The 26,777-nt window shown below is 46.9% G+C and overlaps 1 protein-coding gene across 2 annotated transcripts; it reads right to left on the bottom strand.

The window, feature by feature from the left end:
* Positions 1-1,016: 1,016 nt before the first annotated feature.
* Positions 1,017-26,737, bottom strand: LOC118087459 (aldo-keto reductase 1B). 2 transcript variants are annotated; one of them, XM_035120114.3, is made up of 10 exons: positions 26,574-26,737; positions 14,116-14,283; positions 12,766-12,882; positions 10,001-10,078; positions 9,186-9,302; positions 6,869-6,975; positions 5,692-5,779; positions 3,597-3,680; positions 2,344-2,432; positions 1,017-1,649 (listed from the first exon to the last, which is right to left on the bottom strand). In XM_035120114.3, the coding sequence occupies exons 1-10, from the start codon at positions 26,643-26,645 to the stop codon at positions 1,607-1,609; spliced, it is 963 nt and encodes a 320-aa protein (XP_034976005.2). In that variant the 5' UTR covers positions 26,646-26,737; the 3' UTR covers positions 1,017-1,606. The 2 variants fall into 2 exon arrangements, with proteins under 2 accessions (XP_034976005.2, XP_088526987.1); XM_088670861.1 differs by lacking the exon at positions 26,574-26,737 and adding an exon at positions 21,717-21,830.
* Between the last annotated feature and the right edge of the window lie 40 nt (positions 26,738-26,777).

Genomic DNA, 26,777 nt, shown 5'->3' with positions numbered 1-26,777 from the left:
TTTTCTTGGTTTACAAAGATACGTGCAATGTCTCTCATAACATTTTTACAAATCAGTTTCATTTGTTGAGACATTGGGAAGAAAAGGGGAAAAGAGGTAGATGGGGGGGAGGGTGGGGCCACACTGCATTTTTAATCCAAAATGTTAGGTGCAGCACTGCGCCCAGAGCTCAAACTGCTCATGCTAATGAAATTCCCTGTTGCAAAAAAAATGCCTAGAACAATGGGACTTTTGAACACTGAACTTGACCCAGGGGCTACTATTTCTGGCATCAGCAGACCTTGGTTTGTAACAGGCCATCCATCGCCCTGCTCTGTTTGGACTAGGGTCCACTGTAAGCAAAATAAAGTACTGCTTATCAACGTTAGAAGGCAGTGTTGCCCTAAACAGGAACCACAAAGGCTGCAGTTGGAGGTACATTCAACATCCCAGGCTGCCTTTTTTTTTATATAAAAGGACTGGGGAGAAGCAAAGTCTGCAATTCTCCTTCTTCATTACTTCCTCACAAAGGATTGCTTGTCCCAGCGCAGTGCAGAAAAGAGCATGGTTTCAAGCTTGCTGTTGAACAGGCACCTTGAACCCTGCCATTTACACGATTTAAATGAACATATGACCACAACCCCTTTCCCCAGCTCAGCATTGGTCCTTCTCTTGGCTGCATAAATGGTCCAAGCCCTGTTGGATGTGTGAAATACCAAGGTAACAGTTCTGCTCCTATGCCTTGCCGTTTGTGCTTGTGGCTGCAGCTTCCGCTATATGGAAGTCAGTCCTGAATGCTGATACTGTAATGCCTTTTATTTAAAATGCAACCATGGGTTATTTGTGGGGCATAGGAATTTGTTCATTTTTTTCTTCAAAATATAGTCCAGCCCCCCACAAGGTCTGAGGGACAGTGGACCGGCCCCCTGCTGGAAAAGTTTGCTGACCCCTGCTCTAAACTCTACAAATAATTCAGTATTAATTACAAATCAGAAATAAAGTGAAGTTGCAAATAAGTCATGAGACACACGTAATCGTATTATGGTAGAATCTTTTTATTCATTCTGTGAACTTTCAGAGGGGGGAAATGGAACACACAACATTCTCCCTCATCCCAAGCACACAGAATCTTTTCAAACTGCAGGTGCGATGTAGAAAGCTGAGCGTGCATATAAAGTCAAGCTTTTAAACTCCAACTTGTGGGGCAGTTGCAGTGGGGCAGAGCAGAGGCGGAGCTAGCTGTGCACTTGGGGGTGGGGCTAGCCTTCGGGGGGGGGGAGTCGCACGCAGCGAGTGTCCCCCGGGGGGGAGTCACACACCCCTTAGGGGTGACACCTGGGGCAGACCGCACCTCCCACACACCCCTTCCTCTGCCTGTGGGGCAGGGTCACATCCAGCAAAAGCAGATGCACAGCTGAACCACCACCACCCCTTCCACCGGACCTCACTGCAGACAAACCAGTAGTGCTCATTTCACTTATGTCCCATGAGACACAGGAAGGACAAGGAGCAGTCAGCCTTGGGAGAGCAGAATTAACTCGCTTTGGTTAGATACAAAATGCAAAAGCTATATCCATTATTTCCATGCCTTGAAGCCTGGGAGGGGTGAGCGCTGTTGCTTGCAGAATCACTCATCCTTGGTAAAAGGGTAGAACTTGTGGGTCCCCATCCTGCAAGGAAAAGCAACACTCCTTAAATCACTGACAGCACGGCACCATCTTCTACCTAAAAGCTTTGCTTTGAACACTGTTTCCAAATGGAAACCATGCTTACAAAGCCTCATGTCCGCGTGAAGATGCTAAAGTAAAGTGTGGCAGCATCTACACTGGAACTCCCTGCCTATTGATATCAGGCAGGCACCTTGGTTGTACTCTTTTTGGCACTCTCTCACTGAGAGCTGGACCATAAAGAAGGCTGATCGCCGAAGAATTGATGCTTTTGAATTATGGTGCTGGAGGAGACTCTTGAGAGTCCCATGGACTGCAAGAAGATCAAACCTATCCATTCTGAAGGAAATCAGCCCTGAGTGCTCACTGGAAGGACAGATCCTGAAGCTGAGGCTCCAATACTTTGGCCACCTCATGAGAAGAGAAGACTGGGAAGTCAGTGTGGTGTAGTGGTTAGAGCGTTGGACTAGGACCTGGGAGACCATGGTTCAAATCCCCACTCGGCCATAAGTGAGCATGTGCCAGTCACTGCCTCTCAGCCTAACCTACCTCACAGGGTTGTTGTGGGAATTAAATGGGGGGACCGACCACATGCACCACTTGGAGCATCTTTAAGAAAAAGGTGAGATATAAGGCAATAAAATAATTACGTGTTGCACACCCTAAAGTGTCTGACGTTTTCAGCGCACAGACTCACCCTAAGATGTCCCAGGCCACAGCTCGTGCCCCACAGTGCAGCGATTCCAGCTTTTTCATTTCTTCATCAGTCATTCGGAAATCAAAAACCTATAAAAGAACAGAAGCAATGACTTTTGCTTGGAATTACTTGGCTTGGCACTGTGCAGGTAGGTAGGTGCAGTCTTTGAAAAGGAGAAAATCCCAAAGGACCTGAGGCCCGATATCCAAGACAGAAACTTTAAACCCCCTTACTTTCAAGTTGGTAGCAAAGATATTAATCGGTTTTTCTTTTTTTTAACAGCTTTCTCCACCACCCCAACTACCGGTACCTTTTGACACCAATGTCAGAGGGAGGCAAATTATGTGGGGTTATAGACTTTCACAACCCATGCTCTAAAACTCATTGAAAACTCAGTGTTTGGCCTTCCATTTGGCTGAGGTTACATAGGCGAAACCCCTCCCCCCCTTTTGTAAAAAAATTGGCCATTTTAAGTTGATATTGTTTAACTGTGATACTGGTCTTTTTGGGTGATAACCAACTAAGTAATTTCCACTGAAATTAATGAACCCAACTTAGTCATGTCCATTAATTTCCAGTTTGTCTGCTTGGGAAACAAGATAGTTGAATATGGTGATGTGCATTTGAAGATCTACCTTAATGCTATATTTTTATATTTATTTTCATGCGAATTTAAAATATGTGGTATACTCTCAGTGCTTAAGAGTCCAAAGGAACAAATATTTAAATAATCAAGTACACTTTTTCAAAAGAAGAGTTTTGATATCTATGGATAAAGGGACCCCTGACCATTAGGTCCAGTCGTGACCGACTCTGGGGTTGCGCGCTCATCTCGCATTATTGGCCGAGGGAGCCGGCGTATAGCTTCCAGGTCATGTGGCCAGCATGACAAAGCCTACTTCTGGCAAACCAGAGCAGCACACGGAAACGCCGTTTACCTTCCCGCTGTGACGGTCCCTATTTATCTACTTGCATTTTGACGTGCTTTCGGCAGGAGCTGGGACTGAGCAACGGGAGCTCACCCTGTCACAGGGATTCGAACCGCCGACCTTCTGATCAGCAAGCCCTAGGCTCAGTGGTTTAACCCACAGCGCCACCTGGGTCCCATCTATGGGCTTACTTGCCTCTTAATAGCAAGATCACACTATTCATACTTCAAGTAGCATCCTAAACTTCGGTCCTTTAAGCCTCCAGTCTGCAGCATCTTGAAGCGTATAAAGGTGTTAGCAGAAAGAGCTTGACATCTACTTTACCTTTGAATTCTCGATGATGTGAGCAGGTGTTTGGCTTTTTGGAATAGTGGCTATGCCTCTCTGAATGTTGAAGCGGATCAGAATCTGTGGAGACATTGGCGATAAGTAGAGACTGGTCATCATTTGGACTCTCCCATGTACTTGCTGTGTCAGGGAACTGGCAACATTCATCAACACAAACTTGGACATCTGCCTCTTTCAAGAGCCAGGACCACCAACCCAGTTTGCCTTGAACCAGCTGCCCACAAAGGCCTTGCAAATATTTCTACAGTGCCCTTGCTGTAAGCACTTAATGTGTGTATTTTTAAACAGAAAAAGGAAGGTGGTAATAAATAAATATTATTGGTAATAATAATAGTATAGCCTGCCAGGATACGTCTGTGGATGTTGTTAGTGATGCATGAATAGAAGCAGCTTCTCTCTCTGCAGGTACAATCCCTGGCCTCTGGGTACGGCTGAGAGATACCTCTGCCTGGAACCCTGCAGAGATACAGCTTTGCTTATCTTCCTTTGTCAGTTGTGGAAAAAGCTTCCCCCACCTGGTCACCTGGAAGAGATTCTTACTATCCCCGAGATACAGCAAGTAGCAGCTATGCAGTGCCAGTCAATTCAGCTTCCATGCAAGAATCTACCACCCCCTTCCTATCTTAGTGCCACAGCTTCTGTGCCCTGGTACATCCTTGTGAATATTCGGAGCTGTTCTATACACAGGATCAGATGAGATGATGTTGTAGCCCAATATCATCTGCTTTGCGCACAGAGTTCTCCAAGGTCTTTCCCAGTTTTGCTATCAGATCTTTTAACTGGAAGTGTCAGGGGCTGAACATGGGAGCTTCTTCATGCAGTTAAGGGTAAAATCCACACACATATAAAAATGTTCTGAAAATGCTTTTTTAAAAAGTGTTTTTAAAAATACATTGAATTTTCCCTAAGGCTTGCCACCCAGTGTCACATTGTATATTGCACTTAAAACACACTTAAACTGTTTTATTTGCAGCTGTATATCTGAGTCTATGGTCCCTCCCCAATCCTTAGACCAACAACAAAGGCCGTTCCTTGCCACTGCACTGACTTCAGAGAACAAAGGCACAAAGAGAGGTGGCTTAGGAAGGGGCCTTCTAGAGATCCACCAAAGTCAGAGCCTGACCAACATCCTGAAGCTGTTTATTAGGAGATCATTCAGGAAGAGGCATTCTAAAACTTTAAGGTATTTTGTTATGTTTTTAAAAATCCTTTATTGGATTTTTTCATTGTTCTTTCTAACTCATGTGAAGCCCTAGAAGTAGCTCAAGAAAAACTGTACATGCAATAACAACCATGATAAAGAACAGATTTTTTTTTCAATAAACCTTGTGGACTCATGTATTCACGACACTTTTGCTTCCCTTATCCCTATCATATGACTCTTTTAAATGTAATCAGTCACATGCTGAACGAAGGAGAAACTGTCTGACTGGATGTTAACTCAGCCGACAATAGCTTTCAGCAATTTGAACCACCATCACAAATAAGCAGGGCTTTGACTTTGGGAAACCAAGAGGCGATCTCCTTTCCTTGGAAGTTACAGCTTGTCAAGGCAAGGACTGGTTGAAATTGCCTAGTCAGGGCAGTGGTCTTTCTTCCACAAAGAGCAACAGCATCCTGATAAGACCAAAGATCCCTGCATTCACAGTGTCAGCTTGCCTGCCATGCAACTTTGGCCTTCGTCAACAGAGAAAGACTTGGACTGAACAACTAAGGGCAGGAAAATGGTAAGCACTTTAGAGACACAGACATTTTGAGCTGCTCTCCAGTGCCCTCCCCTCCACCCATCTGTCTGGGCTACTAGGCTGGCTGGCTAGTTAGAGAAACAATCTGTGCAGCGCTTGAGTGTCTGTGTTGCATGATTGGGAATTATTTGACAAGCAAAACTAATACAGTACAACACTTTCGAAACTGGTACCTTGCTCTCTGTATTCCCCACCCACCTCTGGTCTTGGGTCGTAACTCCTGACACACGCAGTCATAAGCAAAAAAAATAATGAAAGGTTTTCTGTTTGAACAGGTACCATTTGCACACACCTCCACACACACCTGCACACCTTGAACACTTTACCTGAGCTGGGGTTTTCCCATGCTTCTTAGCAATCTCCTTCACCACGGGGTCCTCCATGCCATTTTTAGGATCCAGAGGACCTGGAGGGCTAGAGGGAAAAGAGCCTTTCAAACTAAGGCTTTTGCATTTTTAATCAATTAGTTTTTTAAGTGGGTATATGCCTCCCTTCCCAAGGAGCCCGGGGCCATCAGCATGTGGATTAGGCAATCAAAGCTTTAGCCAATTAATCTGGAGTGGGGAAGGGGTTTGAGAGAGGGAAAATATCTTAATTGATAGGGCTGGTTTTCAATCTACTTTGCTTGGGTTGAATGTTTGTAGCAATGAATTAAAGAGAGAATGAGGTTATTAGGGGGTCTAACAGATGGTTGTTTTTGTTTATCAAATTACAAATCCTCTTCCCTTTCCTCAAGATATGAACACACATTTGAATCTAATCAACTGATTAATCACCTGCTTTTTAACTCGGTAAATCAAGTCGCAACACCTTTGGTGAGCTGACTGCTCCAGTGATTCTGGTTTTGTACCTTTTACATGCAAGAGCTGACCAGGTTGGGGGACACTTCCTTCACTCCCAACAGCTCAGTGCAAGCCAGGATGCCTTGAAGACACCTCCACTCCACCTGGTTTATAGGAATGAAGCTCCACTGGAGAACTGTGTCCTGACGTAACTCAGGGTGCCTCCACACTCTCACTATTTTTCATGAGGGATTCAAGCACATCCCCAAACTGTAGGGGTGTGTGTGTGTGTGTGTGTGTGCACCATTGAAGTGAGTTGGAAGGTTCTGTTGCCCTAGCACAACCAATCCACTTTAAAAGAGGGGAGTTTGTTTGCTGGGGGAGGTTTGGAACGTGATGGGGGGTGGGAAAGTGTGGAGTGACACATGGAAAGAGGGACTGGGATAGATGCAGGATGCTTATTGTCATATAAATAGCCAACCCAAAGAAAACAGAATGAATGCTCAATAGAGACTGGATATAATCTATTATCTGCCCTAGGCTGTGTGCGGGGAAATCAGGACAGATGCCAAGTCCACAAGCCACCCGCAGGGGCCCTTCTTTGCAGGCTAGCCATCCCACCGCCCCCACCTGGTATTGCCTGTCAGAGGAACTATTGGAGATGCATAAGTTGTGCAGAGCAGAACAGAGGGCCCTTAAGGCACAGAAGACAGTATCTTACAAGGGACGCTTGGGGGATGTCAAGGGGCTGTATCCTGTGAGGGCCATCTTTTTGGACTTGGTGAAAGCAATCAGTGCGCGCTGGGTCTGGTATACATGGCTCTCCACCTGTGGAGGAAAGAGAGAGAGCCTAGAGCATGGTGGATAGGCCAATCGCCTTCTAAATCCAGCCTGCGGTCGGTGCGGGAATCAGCGTGTTTTTACATGAGTAGAATGTGTGCTTTTATTTTAAATGCTTCTCTGGGTTATTTGTGGCGCATAGGAATTCATTTATCCCCCCCCCAATATATATATATATATATACATATATATATATAGTCCGCCCCCCCCCCAAGGTCTGAGGGGCAGTGGACTGGCCCGCTGCTGAAAAAGTTTGCTGACCCCTGGCCTAGAGAGTCATTGACAAGGAAATTGATTATGTTTCATTAGGGAAAACACAGCCCCAAATGCCTGGAAGCCTCTGCAAAATGCATCTGTTCTTCAAAATTTATACTCCTGATTTGGCAATGCGGCTCCGCAACCTAAGAATGTGTTCCAAAATGCATGTGTCTAGGGAAAGTGTGCAAGAAAGAAAGGGAAAGAAGCTCTGCAGCAATGTGTGTTATTAGGCAGAATTGCTTACAAAAATGTGTGTCTTAGGAGATGTGTGTGCTGCAATGCTGCTGAGTTTTAATGAGGTTTCTGTTTCTCCCTCTTCCAACCTGCTTCCAGCTCAGCTCTCTCTCTCTCACACTCTGGTTACTGTAACAGCAACACAGCTTTCTGTGTGCTGGAGCCGTAGGGCTTCTAAACATGCACCATGTGGAAATGTGGCAACCTACGTTTAAGAGAGGGAAAATGACAAACGGAGACAAACCAAAATGGAGAGACTCATTGCTTCCACCTCAAGGCGTTGGGCTTCTCATCTGTCCTCTTGGAAGAATGCTTCCAGGCCAAAAAGAAAATATTTACGTACTTTCCTCTTGAAATTATAGGAAATTGGCCAAAATATTGCATGGCTTTTGGTGCCCATTCTTCACCCCTGGGGTAGCTGCCCCCAAAGCATCTCTCCACCTCCTCCAGTTACACTACAGCTTTGTGAGCTACCCAAAGCCACCTGCTGGCATTCGGATAGGTTGCTGGACCAGCAAGCACCTGGAGACGTCTTCTTCTGCACTTATACGAGGCAGCGCAACATCTTCCCCCCATACTGGAGGCCAAACCTAGGGGGCGCCACAGGGTGCTACACCTGTGATGGTAGTGACTTGAGCAGAATGAAAGGCAAAGGGGGGCACCGAATTTTGCCCTTCCACAGGGCACCACTGAAATTTGAAAGACCAAAGTCCATCTCTGTATGATGTCGTGGGTTTGGGGAGTCAGCCAGGATAATACCCTTAGTCCCTTCCCATTACTGGGGTCCTATACGTAGTGAGGGTCAGAATCTAACAGAAGAGGTTGCTGGACTTACCAGGAAAGCTTTTTTGCAAGACAATGACCTTAGCTGGCCACATAAGTGTCCTTATCAGCATCCCAAAAGAATGGGCTAGGTTGCAAGAACTACAAGAAGTGATGGTGGGCCTTTCCTCCACCTGCTCACTAGCTGCTAGGTAAGAGAACAGTAGCCAGAGGTTCTAGTTACAGGTAGGTAGCCGTATTGGTCTGAGTCGAAGCAAAATAAAAAAATTCCTTCAGTAGCACCTTAAAGACCAACTAAGTTTTTATTTTGATATTTTGCTCTGTGCTGAATCCAAAGCTATGACTAATGGAGAAGCAAGATCTGTTGGGGTGCTGATGCTGTGAGCCCCTCCATCTTATGCTCAGGTTGTATATACAGTGGTACCTCTGGTTAAGAACTTAATTCGTTCCGGAGGTCCGTTCTTAACCTGAAACTGTTCTTAACCTGAAGCACCACTTTAGCTAATGAGGCCTCCTGCTGCTGCCGCGTCGCCAGAGCACGATTTCTGTTCTCATCCTGAAGCATAGTTCTTTACCTGAGGTACTATTTCTTGGTTAGCGGCGTTTGTAACCTGAAACGTTTGTAACCCGAGGTACCACTGTATGTGCAAATTACACCATACATCCTAAACACACCACTAGGAAACCAAGCCCAGGCTACGCATGTGGAACCCCTGGAGTCTCTCACTGCTTGGAGATTGGGGTGGCACATAACAATAAAGTCAGGAAACAAATGCTGGGAGATCATAACGTGAGCTTCTAAGGCCACCAGGTGCATCCTCAAGCAAGTGGGAATTTGAACCCATGGCCAAGGCTGTCTAACATGGCCTCCCTCCTCTTAGATGCAATTCTGACCCTTCCAAATGGAAGAAGGAGAACAATACCTGGAGAACATCTGGCTTAATCCTTGCGATGGAGAGCAGCCGCTCCAACTGGCACTGGTTGAAGTTGGCCACCCCAATACACTTCACCAGGCCTTCGTCCACCAGCTTCTCCATAGCCTGCAAGAAAAGGGACAAGTCCAAAAGTTTAAGAGCAGCTGGTCCCTGGCTAAGGATGATGGGAGTTGTAGTCCAAAACATCTGCAGGGCACCAGGTTGGCAAAGGTCACTCTAGAGGCAACAGGGACATGGGAGGGAAGAAGATCCGGTTGTGTTTTCTCTACACACAATGGCTGGTAGACAAAGGTGTGAAGCGGTAGCCCTGTGTGTTTTGAGGTGGCGTGGGCTGTGAAGAAAGGCCCAACCTGGCCTCGCCATTTCTCTAGGCTAGTCTGTCACTTATCTCCTGCCAGTCTCTGCAAAAATGGTGCTTAGGAGGAGGCCTATGGGAGAGGTGCAGGACGTGACCAACGAACTCAGCGTCTTACTGGTCAGAAAGGGTCAGAAGTCACAACCCTCCAAAGACAGGGGGGAAAGACTCTAGAAAGATGAGCTGCCCTCGCAGCATTGTACTCTCCCTCCACCAGGGATCCAAGGTATACTTTCTAAGAAGCCGCCTATGTTGGTTGCTTACTATGATTCTGTGTGTGAACAAGTCCCTAGGACAGGAACATGACCAACAGTGTAAGCCTAGCCATGACTACCCGGAAGTAAGTTCACTCCTAAGTCAGGACCCCCTTTCCTTGGTGGTGTCTCTATCAGCAGGACTCTGACCCAGCAGGCAACTTGTGGCAAAAGGCACAGTGGTTGTCGCTTACCTTCCACGTGTCCACGTAATCGACATCAGTCTGCAGAACCTTCCCATCCTTCTGGGGCAAGGTATCACCCTTGACGTTCTACACAAAGGAGAAGGAGAGCATGAGGGGGAGAGAGGCTCTGCTAGCCATCAAGGCATGGCTGTTCACACCTGCCTTGTCCCCACCCCCCCAGAGCAGGTGTACCTAAGCTCCTTTGCACCCTTGGCAAGGAGATGTATTGGTGCCAGTGGCATAGTGTGGGTTGCCAGGGCCCAGGGCAAGGAAAGTACTATTGTGCTCCCTGACCCATGGACTGTGAGCACTCCCTGAGTTCACCAGTCCAGTACTGAATAAAGTCAATGAAAGACTCTACCACGCGGACTTCTTATCTTATCTTCTATGTGCAGAGATTGAACCCCTTGAGACCTCTGCCCCAGCAACCCCCCACTCACCTCTGCAGCACCCCAGAGACCAACAGCACCAGCTGGCAAGGGGGGAGAGCGGCATGGGGTGGGGTGGCGCTCCTTGGCACCACCTGCCGATAGGCTGGGACGAAAGGGCAACAGCTTGGCAGTCTACCCAAGTGGCAGTCGCGGTGCTCCATGAGCTTTGAGCATGGCACAGAGCAGGACAAAGGACTGGTCAGCAGCGGGTATCTTTCTAAAGCCCATGAGGGTGCCCTAGCAACTGGGCACCATGAAAATCTGCTCCCCAATCCGCCCACATGAACTTTGGGAGATGTTCTGTCTGAGGGGGAGGGTGCACTGCTTTTTTTTAATTACCGTATTCTTCATTCATTTTTCTTTTGAAATTTTGCACCCCGCCAGTGACTTTCTCCACAGCCATTGGGGGGGGCTGCTCTGCTCCTCCCCTCCCCCCTCCTCCTCTGTCGGTCGGTCTGCCTGCCTGTTGGCCTGCCTTCCCAGGGCACCCCACCTCCCAAATGCTCCCACGCTTCAGCCTGCCATCGCCACCCACAGCCCCCGCTAGTTATTTAAAAGGACATTCTATGTGCTTTTAAATGTGTTTGTGGGAGGGGGGGTGTTATGGGTTTTCCTTGCTCTTGTTTTTATTAAGTATTTTGTGGTTTTTATTTTGCGAACCTCCCTGAGATCTTTGGATGAAGGTCAGTACAGTGGAACCTCGGTTTATGAACACCTCGGTTTACGAATTTTCGGTTTACGAACGCCGTGGACCCATCTGGAACGGATTAATTCACTTTCCATTACTTTCAATGGGAAAGTTCACTTCAGTTTATGAACAGACTTCCGGAACCAATTACACTCATGCTTAGGGTTAAGTACGCTTCAGGTTGAGTACTCCGCGGACCCGTCTGGAACGGATTAATCCACTTTCCATTACTTTCAATGGGAAAGTTCGCTTCAGTTTATGAACGCTTCAGTTTATGAACAGACTTCCGGAACCAATTGTGTTCATAAACCGAGGTACCACTGTATATAAATTTTATAGATCAATAATCAAATAGATTGTGAACTGACCAATGTGCATTTTTGCAAAATGCAGTACAGAAACAGATCACTGCCACCAGGTGGCGCCGGTTTCCCTCCTGCTGAACCTGAGACACAGATTATTCCTCTAGCACAGAGCTTTCCAATTTTTCATGTTGGTGACACGCTTTTTAGACATGCATCATTCAGTTTTGCATCATTCAGCGACATGGTAATTTTCAGTTTTACAAGCAAGCCAGAGGTTAAACCCCTTTCCAGCCTCAGGAGCAGCACCAACACGTGTGGCGACACAGTTTGGAAAGCTCTGCTCTACCATGAGCCGTACTGAAATGAACAGGACATGACTGCTGGCCTCTTGCATGGGTCCTGTTCATTTCTGCAAGGCTTGTGCTGAGGAGCTGCCCCATGGATCACTCTCCATGGGGCAGATCTGCCTACCTATTGCTCCATTGCTTCAGGTGAGCCCCACCTGTGAATATCCAAACTTCCCACACTGAACCTGCCAGCAGACCAAAGGCAGCCTTTATTCTGAGTTGCAAGTCTTGGTGCTACTGAAACTCAAATAGACATAAATGCCCCTGAACAGATGAAGAGTACTGCAATGCTTGGACTACTGCAATGCGCTCTATGTGGAGCTACCTTTGAAGGTGACCTGGAAACTACAACTAATGATCCAGAATGTGGCAGCTAGACTGGTGACTGGGAGCTGCCGCCGAGACCACATAACACCGGTCTTGAAAGACCTACATTGGCTCCCAGTATGTTTCCGAGCACAGTTCAAAGTGTTGGTGCTGACCTTTAAAGCCCTAAACGGCCTCGGTCCAGTATACCTGAAGGAGCGTCTCCACCCCCCTTCTGGCGGTTCCCTCGTTGCAGGAAGCCAAGTTACAGAGAACCAGGCAGAGGGCCTTCTTGGTAGTGGCACCCACCCTGTGGAACGCCCTTCCACCAGATGTCAAAGAGAAAAACAACTACCAGACTCTTAGAAGACATCTGAAGGCAGCCCTGTTTAGGGAAGCTTTTAATGTTTAACAGACTATTATATTTTAATATTATGTTGGAAGCCGCCCAAAGTGGCTGGAGAAACCCAGCCAGATGGGTGGGGTATAAATAATATATTAATTATTATTATTATGCATTTCCCTGACTCCTGCGTAGCCGCAAAGTGTATCTCCCCACCACCAACTCGGCACAATCAAGGGCTATCAGGTGGGGGCTTCCAGATTAGATAGAGCAGGGCATTTCCAGAGAGACCTTTCTGGGGAAACAGCTGGAAGAATGAGCAGCTCAGGGCAACCAAGGGGACTTCCATTTCACCTGAATGCCCATGGGAGAGTGCATTAGGTACAGATCCAGGCAATCCAGGCGCAGCAGCTTCAGGGTTTCCAGGCAAGCTGGCTTCACATCTTCAGGAGCATGGTAGCTATTCCACAGCTGCCAAAGGAAGAACATTCAAGTGAATCTGAGGAGACATGCATTTTAGAACAACAGAAGTGCATTGTGGCTGGATCAGGTGAGAGCCCCCCCCCTTCTAGGACAGCAGCCCATTCCCTATATAAATCAGGCACCCCAATGGAAGGCCTGAGGACAGCAGCCCTTCTTGCTGTTGTTGTTCCTCGCAGCACCACAGGACACAGGCAGTCTCCCCAACCAGAATTTGTGCATGTCTAAAAGTTTGCACGAATTCAAAATAATTGGAAATTTTATTTACATATTGCTGTAATCTTTTTTTTTTAAAAGGCTTTTTTCAAAGGCTTTAATACAATGGTGGGATCTTCTCTGGAAAAACACGAGACAAATGAGGAGCATAGCGGCCAAGTTATCCCTTTTTAAAAGGGATTTTCCCTTATGCTGAATAGGCTTCCTCGCGAGAAAAGGGAAAACTTGGCAGCTATGATGAGGAGTGATAAACAAGGTAAACTTCATTGCCTTTGTATCTACCAAATGATGGGAAACGGAACCATCTGAAGGCAGCCCTGTTTAGGGAAGCTTTTAATGTTTGTATTTCGTAATTGTATTTTAATATTTTGTTGGAAGGCACCCAGAGTGGCTGGGGAAACCCAGCCAGATGGGCGGGGTATAAATAATAAATTATTAATTATTATTATTATAATATTATATAGGTAAAGGGGCCCCTGACCATCAGGTCCAGTCGTGTCCGACTCTGGGGTTGCGGTGCTCATCTCGCTCTATAGGCCAAGGGAGCCGGCGTTTGTCCGCAGACAGCTTCCGGGTCATGTGGCCAGCATGACAAAGCTGCTTCTGGTGAAGCAGTGCACGGAAACGCTGTTTTTACCTTCCCACCGGAGCGGTCCCTATTTATCTACTTGCACTTTGATTTGCTTTCGAACTGCTAGGTGGGCAGGAGCTGGGACCGAGCAACGGGAGCTCACCCCGTCGCGGGGATTCGAACCGCCGACCTTCTGATCAGCAAGCCCTAGACTCTGTGGTTTAACCCACAGCGCCACCTGGGTCCCTGATTATATTATATAACCAAGATGCAAATTTGGAAATCCGGTCCCTGAAATTTGAACTTGAAGCACTGAACTAGAAACTTCAGATTTTTGGATTTTGCTTTCAAAGCTTATTTCAGACCCAGCCTCCCCCAGGGACTTGTATTCATATCTTCATAGCTTCTTGGCAGCAGCAGCAGCAGCAGCAACTCACCTTACTGACAATGAAAAGGTCATCTCTCTTCACTACCCCTTCCTTCAGCACTTTCTCGAGACCTTCCCCGATGGCCCCCTCGTTGTCGTAAAAGTAGGCGCAGTCGATATGCCGGTAGCCATTTTTTATCGCCACTTCAATGGCCCCCTGGACAATACCTGGAGGAGACTGACAGGAAGAGAAGACATTTGTCTGACCCTTGGAAATGCAGATATCATACCCTCAAGACCTACCTTTCACAAAGACACGTGGAAAGCAGAGCTGATGCCTGGACGTGAGAGAGGAAGTCAGGGTTTAAGTGCAATATAGAATAAAAGCAGCAAAAAAATGATTAGAAATCGTTTGGCATCTCAGGCTCTCTTTCACCGGAGGTTTTTTAACAGTGGTTGGTTGACCATCTGTCAGAGATTCCTCCTTAGCTGTGATTTCTGCATTGCAGGGGGTTGGACTAGATGACCCTTGGGGGTCCTACCCAGTTTTAGGATTCCATGATGCTATGACTAATCTAGCACAGCACAGAACATTTGCTGGAAAAGACTGAAAAAGCAGAGTGGTCCGCCAAGACCACTGAGCAGGTTTCAAGTAGTCTGAGACAAGAAGACTTCAAGTATTAAAAATCAACATGAATATTTAGCGTGATGGATATGCTGCCTATTGTCTTCAACCACAAATCCACAGAGTCCCTATGACCACCTGAATTAAGCTCATGGACAGCTGGTGCTGCCTGGACCACAGCTTGGGAAGCCCTGTGCCAGGTTAAAAACACGTGCGCACTGGCCAGCAACATTAATTCTGAAACAATCTGGTTGATCTTCTAGGAAATTATGAAACAGACTTAAACCTTTCCATATCTAGAGCAAAACCGTCTTTGATCTGACTTGATCTGCAGCAGACACAAAAGCAGTCACTTGTTGGCCTAGAATCACAGAATTGTAGGGCTGGAAGAGACTTGCAGGGTTACCCAGTCCAACCCCTTGCAATGCCCAGATCTCAGCTAAAGGATCCTGTTAAAGACTTAAGCCAGGCACCCCCAAACCTCGGCCCTCCAGATGTTTTGGACTACAATTCCCATCTTCCCTGACCACTGGTCCTGTTAGCTAGGGATCATGGGAGTTGTAGGCCAAAACATCTGGAGGGCTGCAGTTTGGGGATGCCTGGCTTAAGCAGTCAGGTGCTCTGTGGGGGCATGATCTGACATCCCGAGCAGCGTAAATGCACATCTAAACTGGGGAGGGGTAAACACTGCAGGTAAACAGCCCTTTTGTGGCCAGATTTAGGGGAACAACCCATGGTCTGTGGGGGGGGGGAGAACCGGAAGAAGCAAAAGTCAGACCTGGATGAATTAACTGGACACCAAAACACCTGTCCACCCGTTGAGAGGGGTGTACACGAGGGCTGGGTACTATTTATTTTTCTTGCTAAGCAAGAACTTGATAGCACAACCCATTATCTTGAACTGGCCCTTTTCCATTTCACGTCAACAAGGGCTGGATCAGAATTTGAGCTCTGCCTATTTGAACAGAGAAGAAAGGAGCTCCTTTTGAAACCACTGGCTTTATTTGCCTTGTGGCCGAGTTCCTCAGGCAACCCCAGCGCTCTGGGCAAGGTGAGGCACAGGAAGATGCTCTGGGCCTCCGAAAAAACATACACACAACCTCCTGCCACAGCCAGGCTCCCTTGCTTTGCACCTTTTCTGGTCTCATCACCCAGGCTCAGTTGTCCTGCCTCACAAGAAAGAAAGAGGCAAGAGTTCAAATGAAAGCCAATGTGGTGTAGTGGTTAGAGCACCAGGCTAGGGCCCTGGGTGGCCAGGGTTCGAATCCCCACTCCGCCATGAAGCTCACTGGGTATCCTTGGAGGCCAGTCACTGCCTCTCAGTCTATCCTACTTCACAGGGCTGTTGTGAAGAAGGGGAGAACCAGGTAGATCACGTTAAGCTCCTTGGAGGAAACAGTGGTAAATAAATGGAATTAATAAAATAAAAATAATAAAAATGAATAAATAATACAACCCCAACCCATTATTAGGCCAATAGGCTTAATTAGGCCAATCAAAACAACACAAAATAGTGTATGAAAGCTTTTGAGAACTCCAGAAAGAGGAGGTATAATAGCCATCTTCAAATATATAAAGGGCTGTTACATGGAAGAAGCTTGTTTTCTCCTGGCTCTGGAAGGTAGGACTTGAACCAATGGTTTCAAGTGACAAGAAAAGTGTACAATAGTGGTTACTTGATGTGACATTGTAATGGGGGCACGACACCCCACCAAAAGCTTGGAGAAAGTGCTGTAGGCGTCAGTCACAAAATGGCTGCCCTGGAGGTATGGCACAGCACGAAATGGCTGCCACGTGGAAAAGAGAGACAGGAGGACCACATCTCTGTGTGGGCATGCTCTACCTAGTGCAGCCTTCTTCCTCAATGGGTTGGAAGGAACCTACATCAACTGCCACACTTGTGGGAAGTGCCAATCCTGGCAACCAGTGAAAGGAAGGCATGGCTAAGGGGACATCATGTAGGATTGGCTGAGGCCGTGCAAACAGGATCTGAGCAGGAAATGACCTCTTGTGCATGGTGGATTTTTGAGGAGATATATACTAAGAGGCTTCTGTGAGCACCATGCAACATGCTACTTGGCACACCGGTGTCCCCGGGCACTGTGTTGATGATGCCTGTTGCATAACCTCTGTTGTTGCTCAATAAGCAATGGACAGAATTGGGACAAGATGGCCCTTTGGCTCCCTCCCAACTCTACAATTTGATGATTCTATATCCTCCTCAAAGACTTTGTGCAAACAAATGAGGACGAAAGCTCAAGAAACAGGTCATCTGGATATGATCTTAGAGAGCTGGCTTCTGCCAAAGGTTCTCTCGTAGAGGTAGAGGACATTCCTTCCATGCCTCTCTCTCAGAACTCCCTGCTCCCCGGGGGAGAGGAAGGGTTAGGCCAGTGTAAGTCACTTGTGCAGATGTGCCCTCAGGTGGCTTTCTCTCAATAAGTTTCACAGCTGGCTCAACACTCCACTTAGCTTGCAGGGTGTGGATGGGATTAAGCTGGCAGAACAGTCGTCACATGCCTTTGCGTGCGGCTGTGATCTCGGCAAGATAACGCCCAGTGGAGATGGCTGCCAGCTTTGCAGAACAAGGAAGCATTGAGCGAGAGGTCGGGCAGGCTGGCTCCGTGTCGGAGGCACAGATGCCGACCGTTCAATGCAGCCTCGGGGCTGGCAAGGTGGTCGGGGGGCCTTGTGTGACACGGCAGAAGCCTCCTTCTGTAAACAGCCAGGCTGGGAGGCTGTCCTTCATTTGCGCTTCAACTATTGTCCGAACATTAGTCTGGGTGGAAATTGAAATAACGGACAACCTGCGCCAGGAATTTGAGGTGCAGATTTAAGCCAAATGGTTTGAGCAAGAATGGGGCCTTCACCCCGGAGGAACAGCTGAGGAAGCGACTTGCAAGAACTAGCCATGGCAGATCCCAGCCCACCTCATTCTCCATCCCAGCCCACCTCATTCTGACTGCTAGGGTTCTCCATCCTAGAGAGAGACAGTCAACTCATGGCTTGTGTAGGGGTTAGGTTCTGAGATTGTGCATAAAGTTGAAATTCAGTGTAGCTAGAACAACCCCAGAACTGCCCCTACTTTTGACCAAGCCTACTTTTGTGTAGCCAGTGCACCAAGCAGCAGGCCTTGTCCCACCCACCCCGGCGCAAAGCGGCAAGGTTTTAAGCTCTTTGCCTTGCTTCGCGGGCTTTGGGAAGCTCCCAGAGCCCAGTAAGCAAGCCTGAGAGATTAAAAGCTCTCACTGCAGCAGGAAAGCCCACAGTGGAAAGAGGTCTTAATCTCTCCGACCTGCCAAGTTTGTGAAGCTGCAATTGTGCAAGTCAAATGCAAGCAAGTTGCAAGGGCTGTACATCATTTACAAAGTGCTGTGCATTAGACTCTCCCCCCCCCCACAACCCTGTGAGGGAGACTGCAAGTGACTGGGTAATTTGATTTAACAATACCACTAGCCCAACTACTGTATGGCGCCCCATTTATGATAACCTCTAAATTGGATGCATATGAGAAAATCCAATCAGGTTTTTTAAGATCTATATTCCTAACGCCCAAATGCGTTCCTAATGCAGCCTTACGATTGGAAGCTGGACTACAGGAAGTAGAATCTAAAGTACTGTATGGCAATCAGCTCTACAGTACTGGCTAAAAGTGAATAAGACTCCAAACGGCCTTCAAATTTATATTTATATTTATCTCATGAACAAAAGAAGATGATGATAATGATGTGAAATAAGCAATGAGAGAAAGAGAGAGAGGAGAGAGAATCTTGTCCTATTCTTACCAGAAGCCACACCATGTGTCATAAGAATTTGTACCCCTGGGATACTTCAAGGAATCACACAGTGCATTGCTTATCAGGCTTCCTGAAACTCGGCCCTCCAGATGTTTTGAGACTACAATTCCCATCATCCCTGACCACTGGTCCTGCTAGCTAGGGATCATGGGAGTTGTAGGCCAAAAAAACATCTGGAGGGCCAAGTTTGAGAAAGCCTGGCTTAGATTGTGTCCTACTTAATGGGCACTCTGACAGATATGGCTCCCTTTCTGTTGAGATGGCGCAACCAATCGTTTCCTATTCTGCAGCGGGTGGGCAGTTGGAGTCCTCTCATGAGGACTGGAGGTATAGCAAGGTTTCCCAGTTTGCAGAATCCAGCCTTGCATGACTGCAGCTGGCTTCACTTGCTGCACACATATAAGAACATCAGAAGAACCTGCTGGATCAGGCCCATCTAGTCCAGCATCCTGTTCTCACAGGGGCCAACTGGATGCTCCAATGGGAAACCTGCAAGCAGGATCTGACCACGAGAGCCCTCTCCCCTTCTGTGCTTTCCAGCATCTGGGATTCAGAAGCATTGCTGCCTCTGACTGTGAAGGTAGATTGCAGCCATCCTGGCTAGTAGCCATCGATAGCCTTCTCCTCCATGAATTTGTCCAATCCTCTTTTAAAGCCATCCAAGATGGTGGCCATCACTGCCTCCTGGGGGAGCGAGTGCCATAATTTAACTCTGTGCTGCGTGAAGAAGTCCCCCCCCCTCTTTGCATCTCAGCCAAGATTAAATCGGTTATGCAGCAGGGGACGGCGGAGGAGGGAACTGAAGCTTCCAAGCCTTCCATCTGGGCTTACTTAATTTTGGGCTTGGCCTCAGGAAATACAACTCAAAACCTGTGTCAGTCAAGCGAACGGCATCTTAATTCTGAATTGTGGAACGGAGCCAGTGGAAGCCTTTCGTGTGGGAGGACAAGAACAAATGCACAGTTTTCTGTGAAATGCACAACACTAAGGCAGGCCCCGTGGCTGCAAAGAGAAAAGTTTTGCTGCCCATAATAAGTTCTTTAAAAGTCCAAATGGACTGTTTGGGAATTTCCTGTATTTGTAAAATGAATTCAAGAGCCGTGTAGATTAGAACTTTTACAGGGTTTAAGAAGAAAGGACTCCTCTGCCTTTCTGTAAGAACTAGCGCTTTGGAAAATGACAACCTGATCCTATTGCATGTTGCTCAGAAGTCAGTCCCACCAATTTAAATGATACTCAACTCCAACATGTGTATTTAAAACATAGAATTGTAGAGCTGGAAGGGAACCCAATGGGCATCTAGTCCAACCCATTGCAATACAGGAAAACACAGCTTTTAAAATCCCTGACAGAGGGCCATCCAGTCTCTATTTAAAAACCTCCAATGAAAAGCCCACCACCTTCTGAGGGAGTCCTCTCAACTATCAAATAGCTCTTACCGTGAAGCTGAGGCTCCAATACTTTGGCCACCTCATGAGAAGAGAAGACTCCCTGGAAAAGACCCTGGTGTTGGGAAAGATTGAGGGCACTAGGAGAAGGGGACGACAGAGGACGAGATGGTTGGACAGTGTTCTCGAAGCTACGAACATGAGTTTGACCAAACTGCGGGAGGCAGTGCAAGACAGGAGTGCCTGGCGTGCTCTGGTCCATGGGGTCACAAAGAGTCGGACACGACTCAACGACTAAACAACAACAAAAGTTTAGTCAGAATCTCCATTGGTTCAGGTCCTACCCTTTGGAAAAGCAGAAAACAAGCTTGCTCCATCTTCCAGGTGACAGCCATTTAGATAACCGTATTAGGGGATGACCATCATAGCACCTCTCCGTCTTTTCTTCTCCAGGCTAGACATACCTAAACATACACCTGTTTTGCATTTCCCACGTATATTGTGTTAATACTCATTGACTAGAATGTAAAATATGATTTTGCAAGAGGCACTTTGCCACATTCTACCCTGCATCAAGAACATTCACTTGATTATGCAGAGAGCACACAAGAGACTCGTTGATACTTTGAGCACCATGGGTAAAAATATTTGTAAAAGGTTGTTTGTTTGTTTTTTTAAAAAACACCCTATAATATATTGCTACTATTTAATTGCTACTATTACAAGGGACCCAGGTGGCGCTGTGGGTTAAACCACTGAGCCTAGGGCTTGCTGGTCAGAAGGTCAGCGGTTCGAATCCCTGTGACGGGGTGAGCTCCCGTTGCTTGGTCCCAGCTCCTGCCAACCTAGCAGTTCAAAAGCACATCAAAATGCAAGTAGATAAATAGGAACTGCTACAGCGGGAAGGTAAACGGCGTTTCTGTGTGCTGCTCTGGTTTTCCAGAAGCGGCTTTGTCATGCTGGCCACATGACCTGGAAGCTATACACCTCGGCCAATAATGCGAGATGAGCACGCAACCCCAGAGTCGGTCACGACTGGACCTAATGGTCAGGGGTCCCTTTACCTTTACTATTTATTTAGATGTACAAACATAAGAAAAAGACCCGTCAATATAGTAACCACAATCGGATTCCAAATATGTATCCTTAATGTGCATAAGAAACCACTTTAGAACATACTTTTAAAAAACAAATTAATGCCACAAATGTGTATAGATCTACAGTGGTACCTCAGTTTAAGTACACAATTGGTTCCGGAAGTCCGTACTTAACCTGAAGCGTACTTAACCTGAAGCGAACTTTCCCATTGAAAGTAATGGAAAGTGGATTAATCCGTTCCAGACGGGTCCGCGGAGTACTAAAACTGAAAGTACTCAAACCAAAGCGTACTTAAACCGAGGTATGACTGTACTGCGAAATAGATATTGTTTATTGCCTTTTGGAACACATGTTTGCAAACTCTATACATCTGGCTTTTTCCTCTCCATTGTAAATTTTGTATAATTCATTCTCCTTTTGCATTTTGCATTTTTTTTGGAAACAATAAAGTGCTTAAACAGATTAGAATTTACCAGCTCTGTAACTTTGCAGTAGATTAAAGTTAAAAGCATTGAATAAACCACTGTTCAAAAGTGGCACCAACCACTTTTGGATGTGACCCTGTCCATCCATATTCCATTCAGGCAATCTGACCCTCTGCTTGAAAATGGTCCCTTCCCCCACCCCCACCATAATCCTTTTACGTATTTATTTCATTTATGTTAATTTCTATGCTGCCTATCTTCATTATGGAACTGATGGCATAGAGTCAACTGTAGTTCAACCCACATCACGCCCATCCCGTTACCCTAAGCCTGCCCACCAAAAACTGCCCCAAAGCTGCTGTCATTCTTTGATGCCTTTGCTAGGAAGACCCTCTTTCTCTCTTCTTCGGATGTCACAGCGAGCCTGACCTCAATTTGCCAAGCGGGCAAGACAGTATGCTTTGCGTTATGCTGTTCTCAAAGTCAGAACGTGAGTGGGTTTGTTTTTTTGTCCTGAAAGAAGTCCTGCCTGGAGCAAGGTTTACGCCAACTGGAAGAAATTTTGTGTTTGTGTAAACAAAGGAAATTGGTATTCTGGCAAGGAGGGGAGAAGACTGGCTGGCGACTGGCGTGAATTATGCTGGGCTGCCGGGGGGGGGGGCAGGGAGCCTACCTACTGAAGAACCCAGACTAAAACATCCCCTCTTCTGCCAGAGTTTCTTCTTGAATTAAGAATGGCCTAGTTCAGTGATGGCGAACCTATGACATGCATGTCAGATGTGACACGCAGAGCCCTCACTGCTGGCACGCGCCCCATTGGCCTATTCACACTGCTGTTGTTGTTGTTGTTGTCCCCTCCCCATTTGTTCTCCTGCTCCTCCTCACGCTACAGCTTGTCTCCGCTGTTAAAAACCAGATCCTTTTGTTGTTGTTGTTGTTGTTGCTGGTAGCCAGAGTTTGGTTTTTAATCCTTTCTGTGCTGTTTTTTCTGGTGCTTTGGCAGACTATGATTGGGTGTAACAGCGTTCATTTTTAACCCGTTATGTGCTGGTTTTGTTGGCGCTTTGGCAGACTATGTTGGTGCTGCGTGTTAGTTCCAGCGAAGGTATTATTCGTCATTTATTTCTCTTCTCTTTCCCCCCCAAAAAGCGCAGCAGCTTTGGGGCACTCCCCCCCAAAAAAGCAAAGTAACTTTTGCACACACACCCAAAAAAACCTCCAAACTTGGGTCAGCAGCTCCCCCCAAAAAGCTCAACAACTCTGGGCATTTTGTGATAAATAAGGGGTTTTTGGTTTGGTTTGGTTAAATAATTAGTTTTTGGTTGATTAAATACAGTTATATATTACAATTATACATTTTTGTTATTTAAACTATAAATATCGTGAAATTATGGTTTTTTTCTCGAAGTGACACACCACCTGAGTTATGTTTGGTTTTTGGGCGAATTTTGACACACCAAGCTCAAAAGGTTGCCCATCACTGGCCTAGTTATCACAGGATGCCCAAGGGAGGAGGAATGGTCTTCTTTATTTTATGTTGTGTCCTATAGATTTCTTAAAGTTATTCTTGCTGATTTTATACAGTTTAATGATACAGCCTGCCCTGAAATTATTTTTATGGTGTATATCTGACACCCTCCACTATAAAAACTAGCAGCCTAGGCCTGAAAGAGATGCCCGTCCCATCCCGTTCCCCACCCCCCCCCCCCCGCCCGGTGCCACAAAGCATCTTAGATCGGGCCATGCCAACTTCAGTGAGCAGTTTCATGGCAAATAAGAGGACCAGTATCTGCCAGCCAGGGTGGGCATGTGCTATCTTCAATATTGGAGGTGGGGTGCCTGCCCCCCTTCTACCCTGCAGGGTTGTTGTCGTCAGGAAAGCCTGGGAGAGAACCTGCCTTTTGTTCCCTTGGAGGAAAGGTGGATTTAAAGCAGGCATCCCCAAACTGTGGCCCTCCAGATGTTTTGGACTACAATTCCCATCTCCCCCGCCCACTGGTTCTGTTAGCTAGGGATCATGGGAGTTGTAGGCCAAAACATCTGGAGGGCCACAGTTTGGGGATGCCCGATTTAAAGCGTAAAGAATAGTTATGGGGACAATAACATTGGCCTCCCCCACAGGATTGTTGGAGTCTTGGAACAGCCTTGGTTCTAACTGCATTCTGAGCTGCTTGACCAGCTGACCCCTGAGATTCTTTCCAACTTTACAATTATATGAATCACGGTAATATTTGCTGGGGTCACCGCCAGCTGACAGGGGTGTTGATGTGCTTGGCTCTGCCTTCCCCCAAAAGATGGGAGACAGAGAGAGGGTGGATGTTCCGGAGCTCAGCTGGGGCTTGGTCGCCTGGGGCGAAGTAGGGGCCTTTCTGTCGGACAAGGAAGGTGGCCAAGCGCTGGTTCCTCTCCTTTCCCTGCCTTGCCCCAAGGCGCTTCCAGGCTGCCCAGGATAGGATAAGATTTCCAGAGCGAAATGTTTCTTATTTCCTCTTTCCGTCCAGCCAACGGACTCTTCCCACCTGCCAAAGTCTTCTGGACAGGGAGAGCTGCTGCGGGGCAAGATGGGGCTGGCGAAAGTTGCCAACTTGCCCCGAATGCAAGTTCCCCCTCCAGAGCAGTTTTCCCCAACCTGGCACTCCCCACCCAGATGTGCTGTATACTGTTTTTCACATCTGCATTTTAATAGTTCGTTTTAGAGCTTGGTTACTTTTCAACAATCGTCTTCTATAAGTTTTAAGCTTTGTTTTCTCTTTTATCTGTGTCATTTTAATTTGGGCAAGTCACTTTGAGTCCCAGCCTGGGGAGAAGGTGTTAGCACACACACCGAAGACCAGGGCCACCAAGCCACCACCACCCCCGGTAAGCATCTGCCGGGTGTCTTCTTCTCCCTCCAATAGCCAACTGTAACACGAACCAGGCTCTCAGAGTCTGGACACGTTATCTGCAGAGTTCATCCAGCGTTAGCGTGGTTTGCAGCAGCAGCAAGAAGAAGAGGAGACTCAGAGAGAAGTTCTTGCATATTTACAAGCGTTTATTCTAAAGCATCTCAGAAGATAGACCAAACGTGTCTTTCTTCATCAGCAAAGCAAAGGCAAGTAACATTACAATAGCACAACAAACGGAAGTATACATCATGATGTGACACATTCAACATCCTCTTCCAAGCCTGTTCCTGTTTAAGGTGGAACAGAATCTACTATGAAATCCTAACAGAAGGATATGGAGTGGATAATTATAACGGTGGTTACAATTGCAGCCCAAGCTTCCAACAGACCCATCTGGAGGGGTGTTTTAGTCCCCCCAAACAGGCAGAGGGCATCCGATTGAGGAAGGGGGTGCTCCTACACCCCAGAATTGAAAAGAGGGGCGTGCTCATAAGCCATCTCCCAAAGCTGATTCGCTTTGCTTTGCAATGGCCTCCCCTGCACTGTTTTCATTAAAAACCACAAAGCATTTTGTTCTTTAGGTTAAAGAAAGTTCTTTGTCACCTGTTATCAAGAGCTCAAAATGAGCGTCATTAGCATGGGAACGGCTAAGCTGTGCTCACCAGCAAATCATGCTTTGGGCATTAGAGATAGGATGACCAGCTACCACTGACCCCCACTTTGGAGATTGGGGGTGCGTAGGATTAAGCTTCAGACCACTGGTTCCCAAACTTTTGGGGGCCACTGCCCCCTTGGTTCCATAAACTCATCTCCCGTGCCCCCACCCTACCCTATAAAAATGCATGAAGGCAGCAAACTTCCTTTCTCCTTTCCTCCCAGCAGCAAGTATTCAAAGGTAGACTGTCCCTGAACATGGAAGCTCCACCAATCCTTCATTAATTTGGGGAAAGGTTTTATTTTCCTTACCCAAAGCTATCTAAGCTAGTGGCCTCTATTGAATCTTGTAGTAGCATTTAGAAAGGAGTAAAACCTCTGTCTTATTTGCTAAACTCAAAAGTCTCTCCCCTCCCTCCAAAGTTTAGATCAGGGATGGCTAACTTCTGGCCTGCAAGATTTTAAAAATCATTAAAAAAATTATATACCACTTGATTATAGTAAAGTTTCCAAGTAGTTTACAAGAAATATTAAAATTCTTAACAGAAAAACAGTTTCCCTCGCAGCCAGCTCATCCCTTCACCACCCACAAAAGATCACAGCTACAGGTAAGAACTTGAGAGTCAGTGTGGTGTAATGGTTAGAGTGTTGGATTAGAATCTGAGAGAGACCTGGGTTCGAATCCCCACTCGGCCATGAAGCTCACTGGGTGACCTTGGGGGGCAGTGACTGCCTCTCAGCCTAACCTACCTTGCAGGATTGCCGTGGGGGTAAAATGAGGAGAGGGTGAACCACGCTCTCCCACCTCGAGCTCGGCAGAGCAGAGAAAAAGGGAGAAATATAAATGCAGTAAATAAATTAATAATAAGTAAGAAGATGGTGGCTGCTGGATTAGTGGCCCACTGAGTCCAGCATCCTATTCTCACAGATGACTGTAGGAAACCCACAAGCGGGGAAAGAGCACAAGAGCCCTCTTTCCATTCCTAATCCCCCCCCCCAAGCATTTGCACTGGCTCCCCATCTACTGCCAAGCCAAGTTCAAGGTCCTTGTATTAATCTACAAAGCCCCTAACAATTTAGGTCCAGAGTACCTCAGAAACCCTCTGAACCCTCAAATCCCAGCTCAGTCACTGAGATCATCTGCAGGAGCATCACTGGCCATTCCTCGTTGGTGAGGTGCATTTTACAACAGCAAGGAGCCGAGCCTTTAGTCTCATTGGCCTAGTGCTGTGGAACTCTCTGCCACAAGAGATTCAGCAGGTGCCTTCTGTACCAACTTTTAAGTGGCTGCTGAAAACTTCACTATTCCACCAGGCCTATGCAGGCAATTAAGAACCCATCTTTCCATAACAGCTCACCGGTTTCCGATTTAAACTTTTTAAAATTTACTGGTAGTTTTGATTGTGTGGTTTAACATTCAATTGTTGTAAATGGCTCCGATACCTTTTCTGGATAGTGGTGTGTAAATGCCTTTCTAAATAAACAAAACAAACTGCCACTGACTGGGGAAAGGCGCATTTCTCTCAAGTGAATCCCATAGCCATCCCTAAATTGGGAGAAAGTTTTGAGGAGGTCTGGCTCTCGGCTTCCCACCCGGTTTCCTGACAGTGAGAGAGGAACAAAAATTAAAATGAGCAAGGCCTCCTTTTTGCTTACCAGCCAGGTCCCCAGGCCAAGCTGAGGCATCTTCTTGCCAGAAGGCAGAGTCAGAAACGTAGTGGAAGCCATCGGGACTCTTCGGAGTTTGGTTTCTCTCAGCTGTTGCCTTTCCCCATCCCAGGCGCTGGGTTTTTAAGCACGACATCCAGGAAACTGGGGGATTTGCAACACCCACATGCTCCCCAGTCATTGGCTACGTTT

This window comes from Zootoca vivipara, chromosome 6, assembly GCF_965207765.1.
Source record: "Zootoca vivipara chromosome 6, rZooViv2.hap1.1, whole genome shotgun sequence".
NCBI lineage: Eukaryota > Metazoa > Chordata > Lepidosauria > Squamata > Lacertidae > Zootoca > Zootoca vivipara.
The sequence above is the reverse complement of the archived record's forward strand: the minus strand, read 5'-3'. Positions and strand labels throughout refer to the sequence as shown.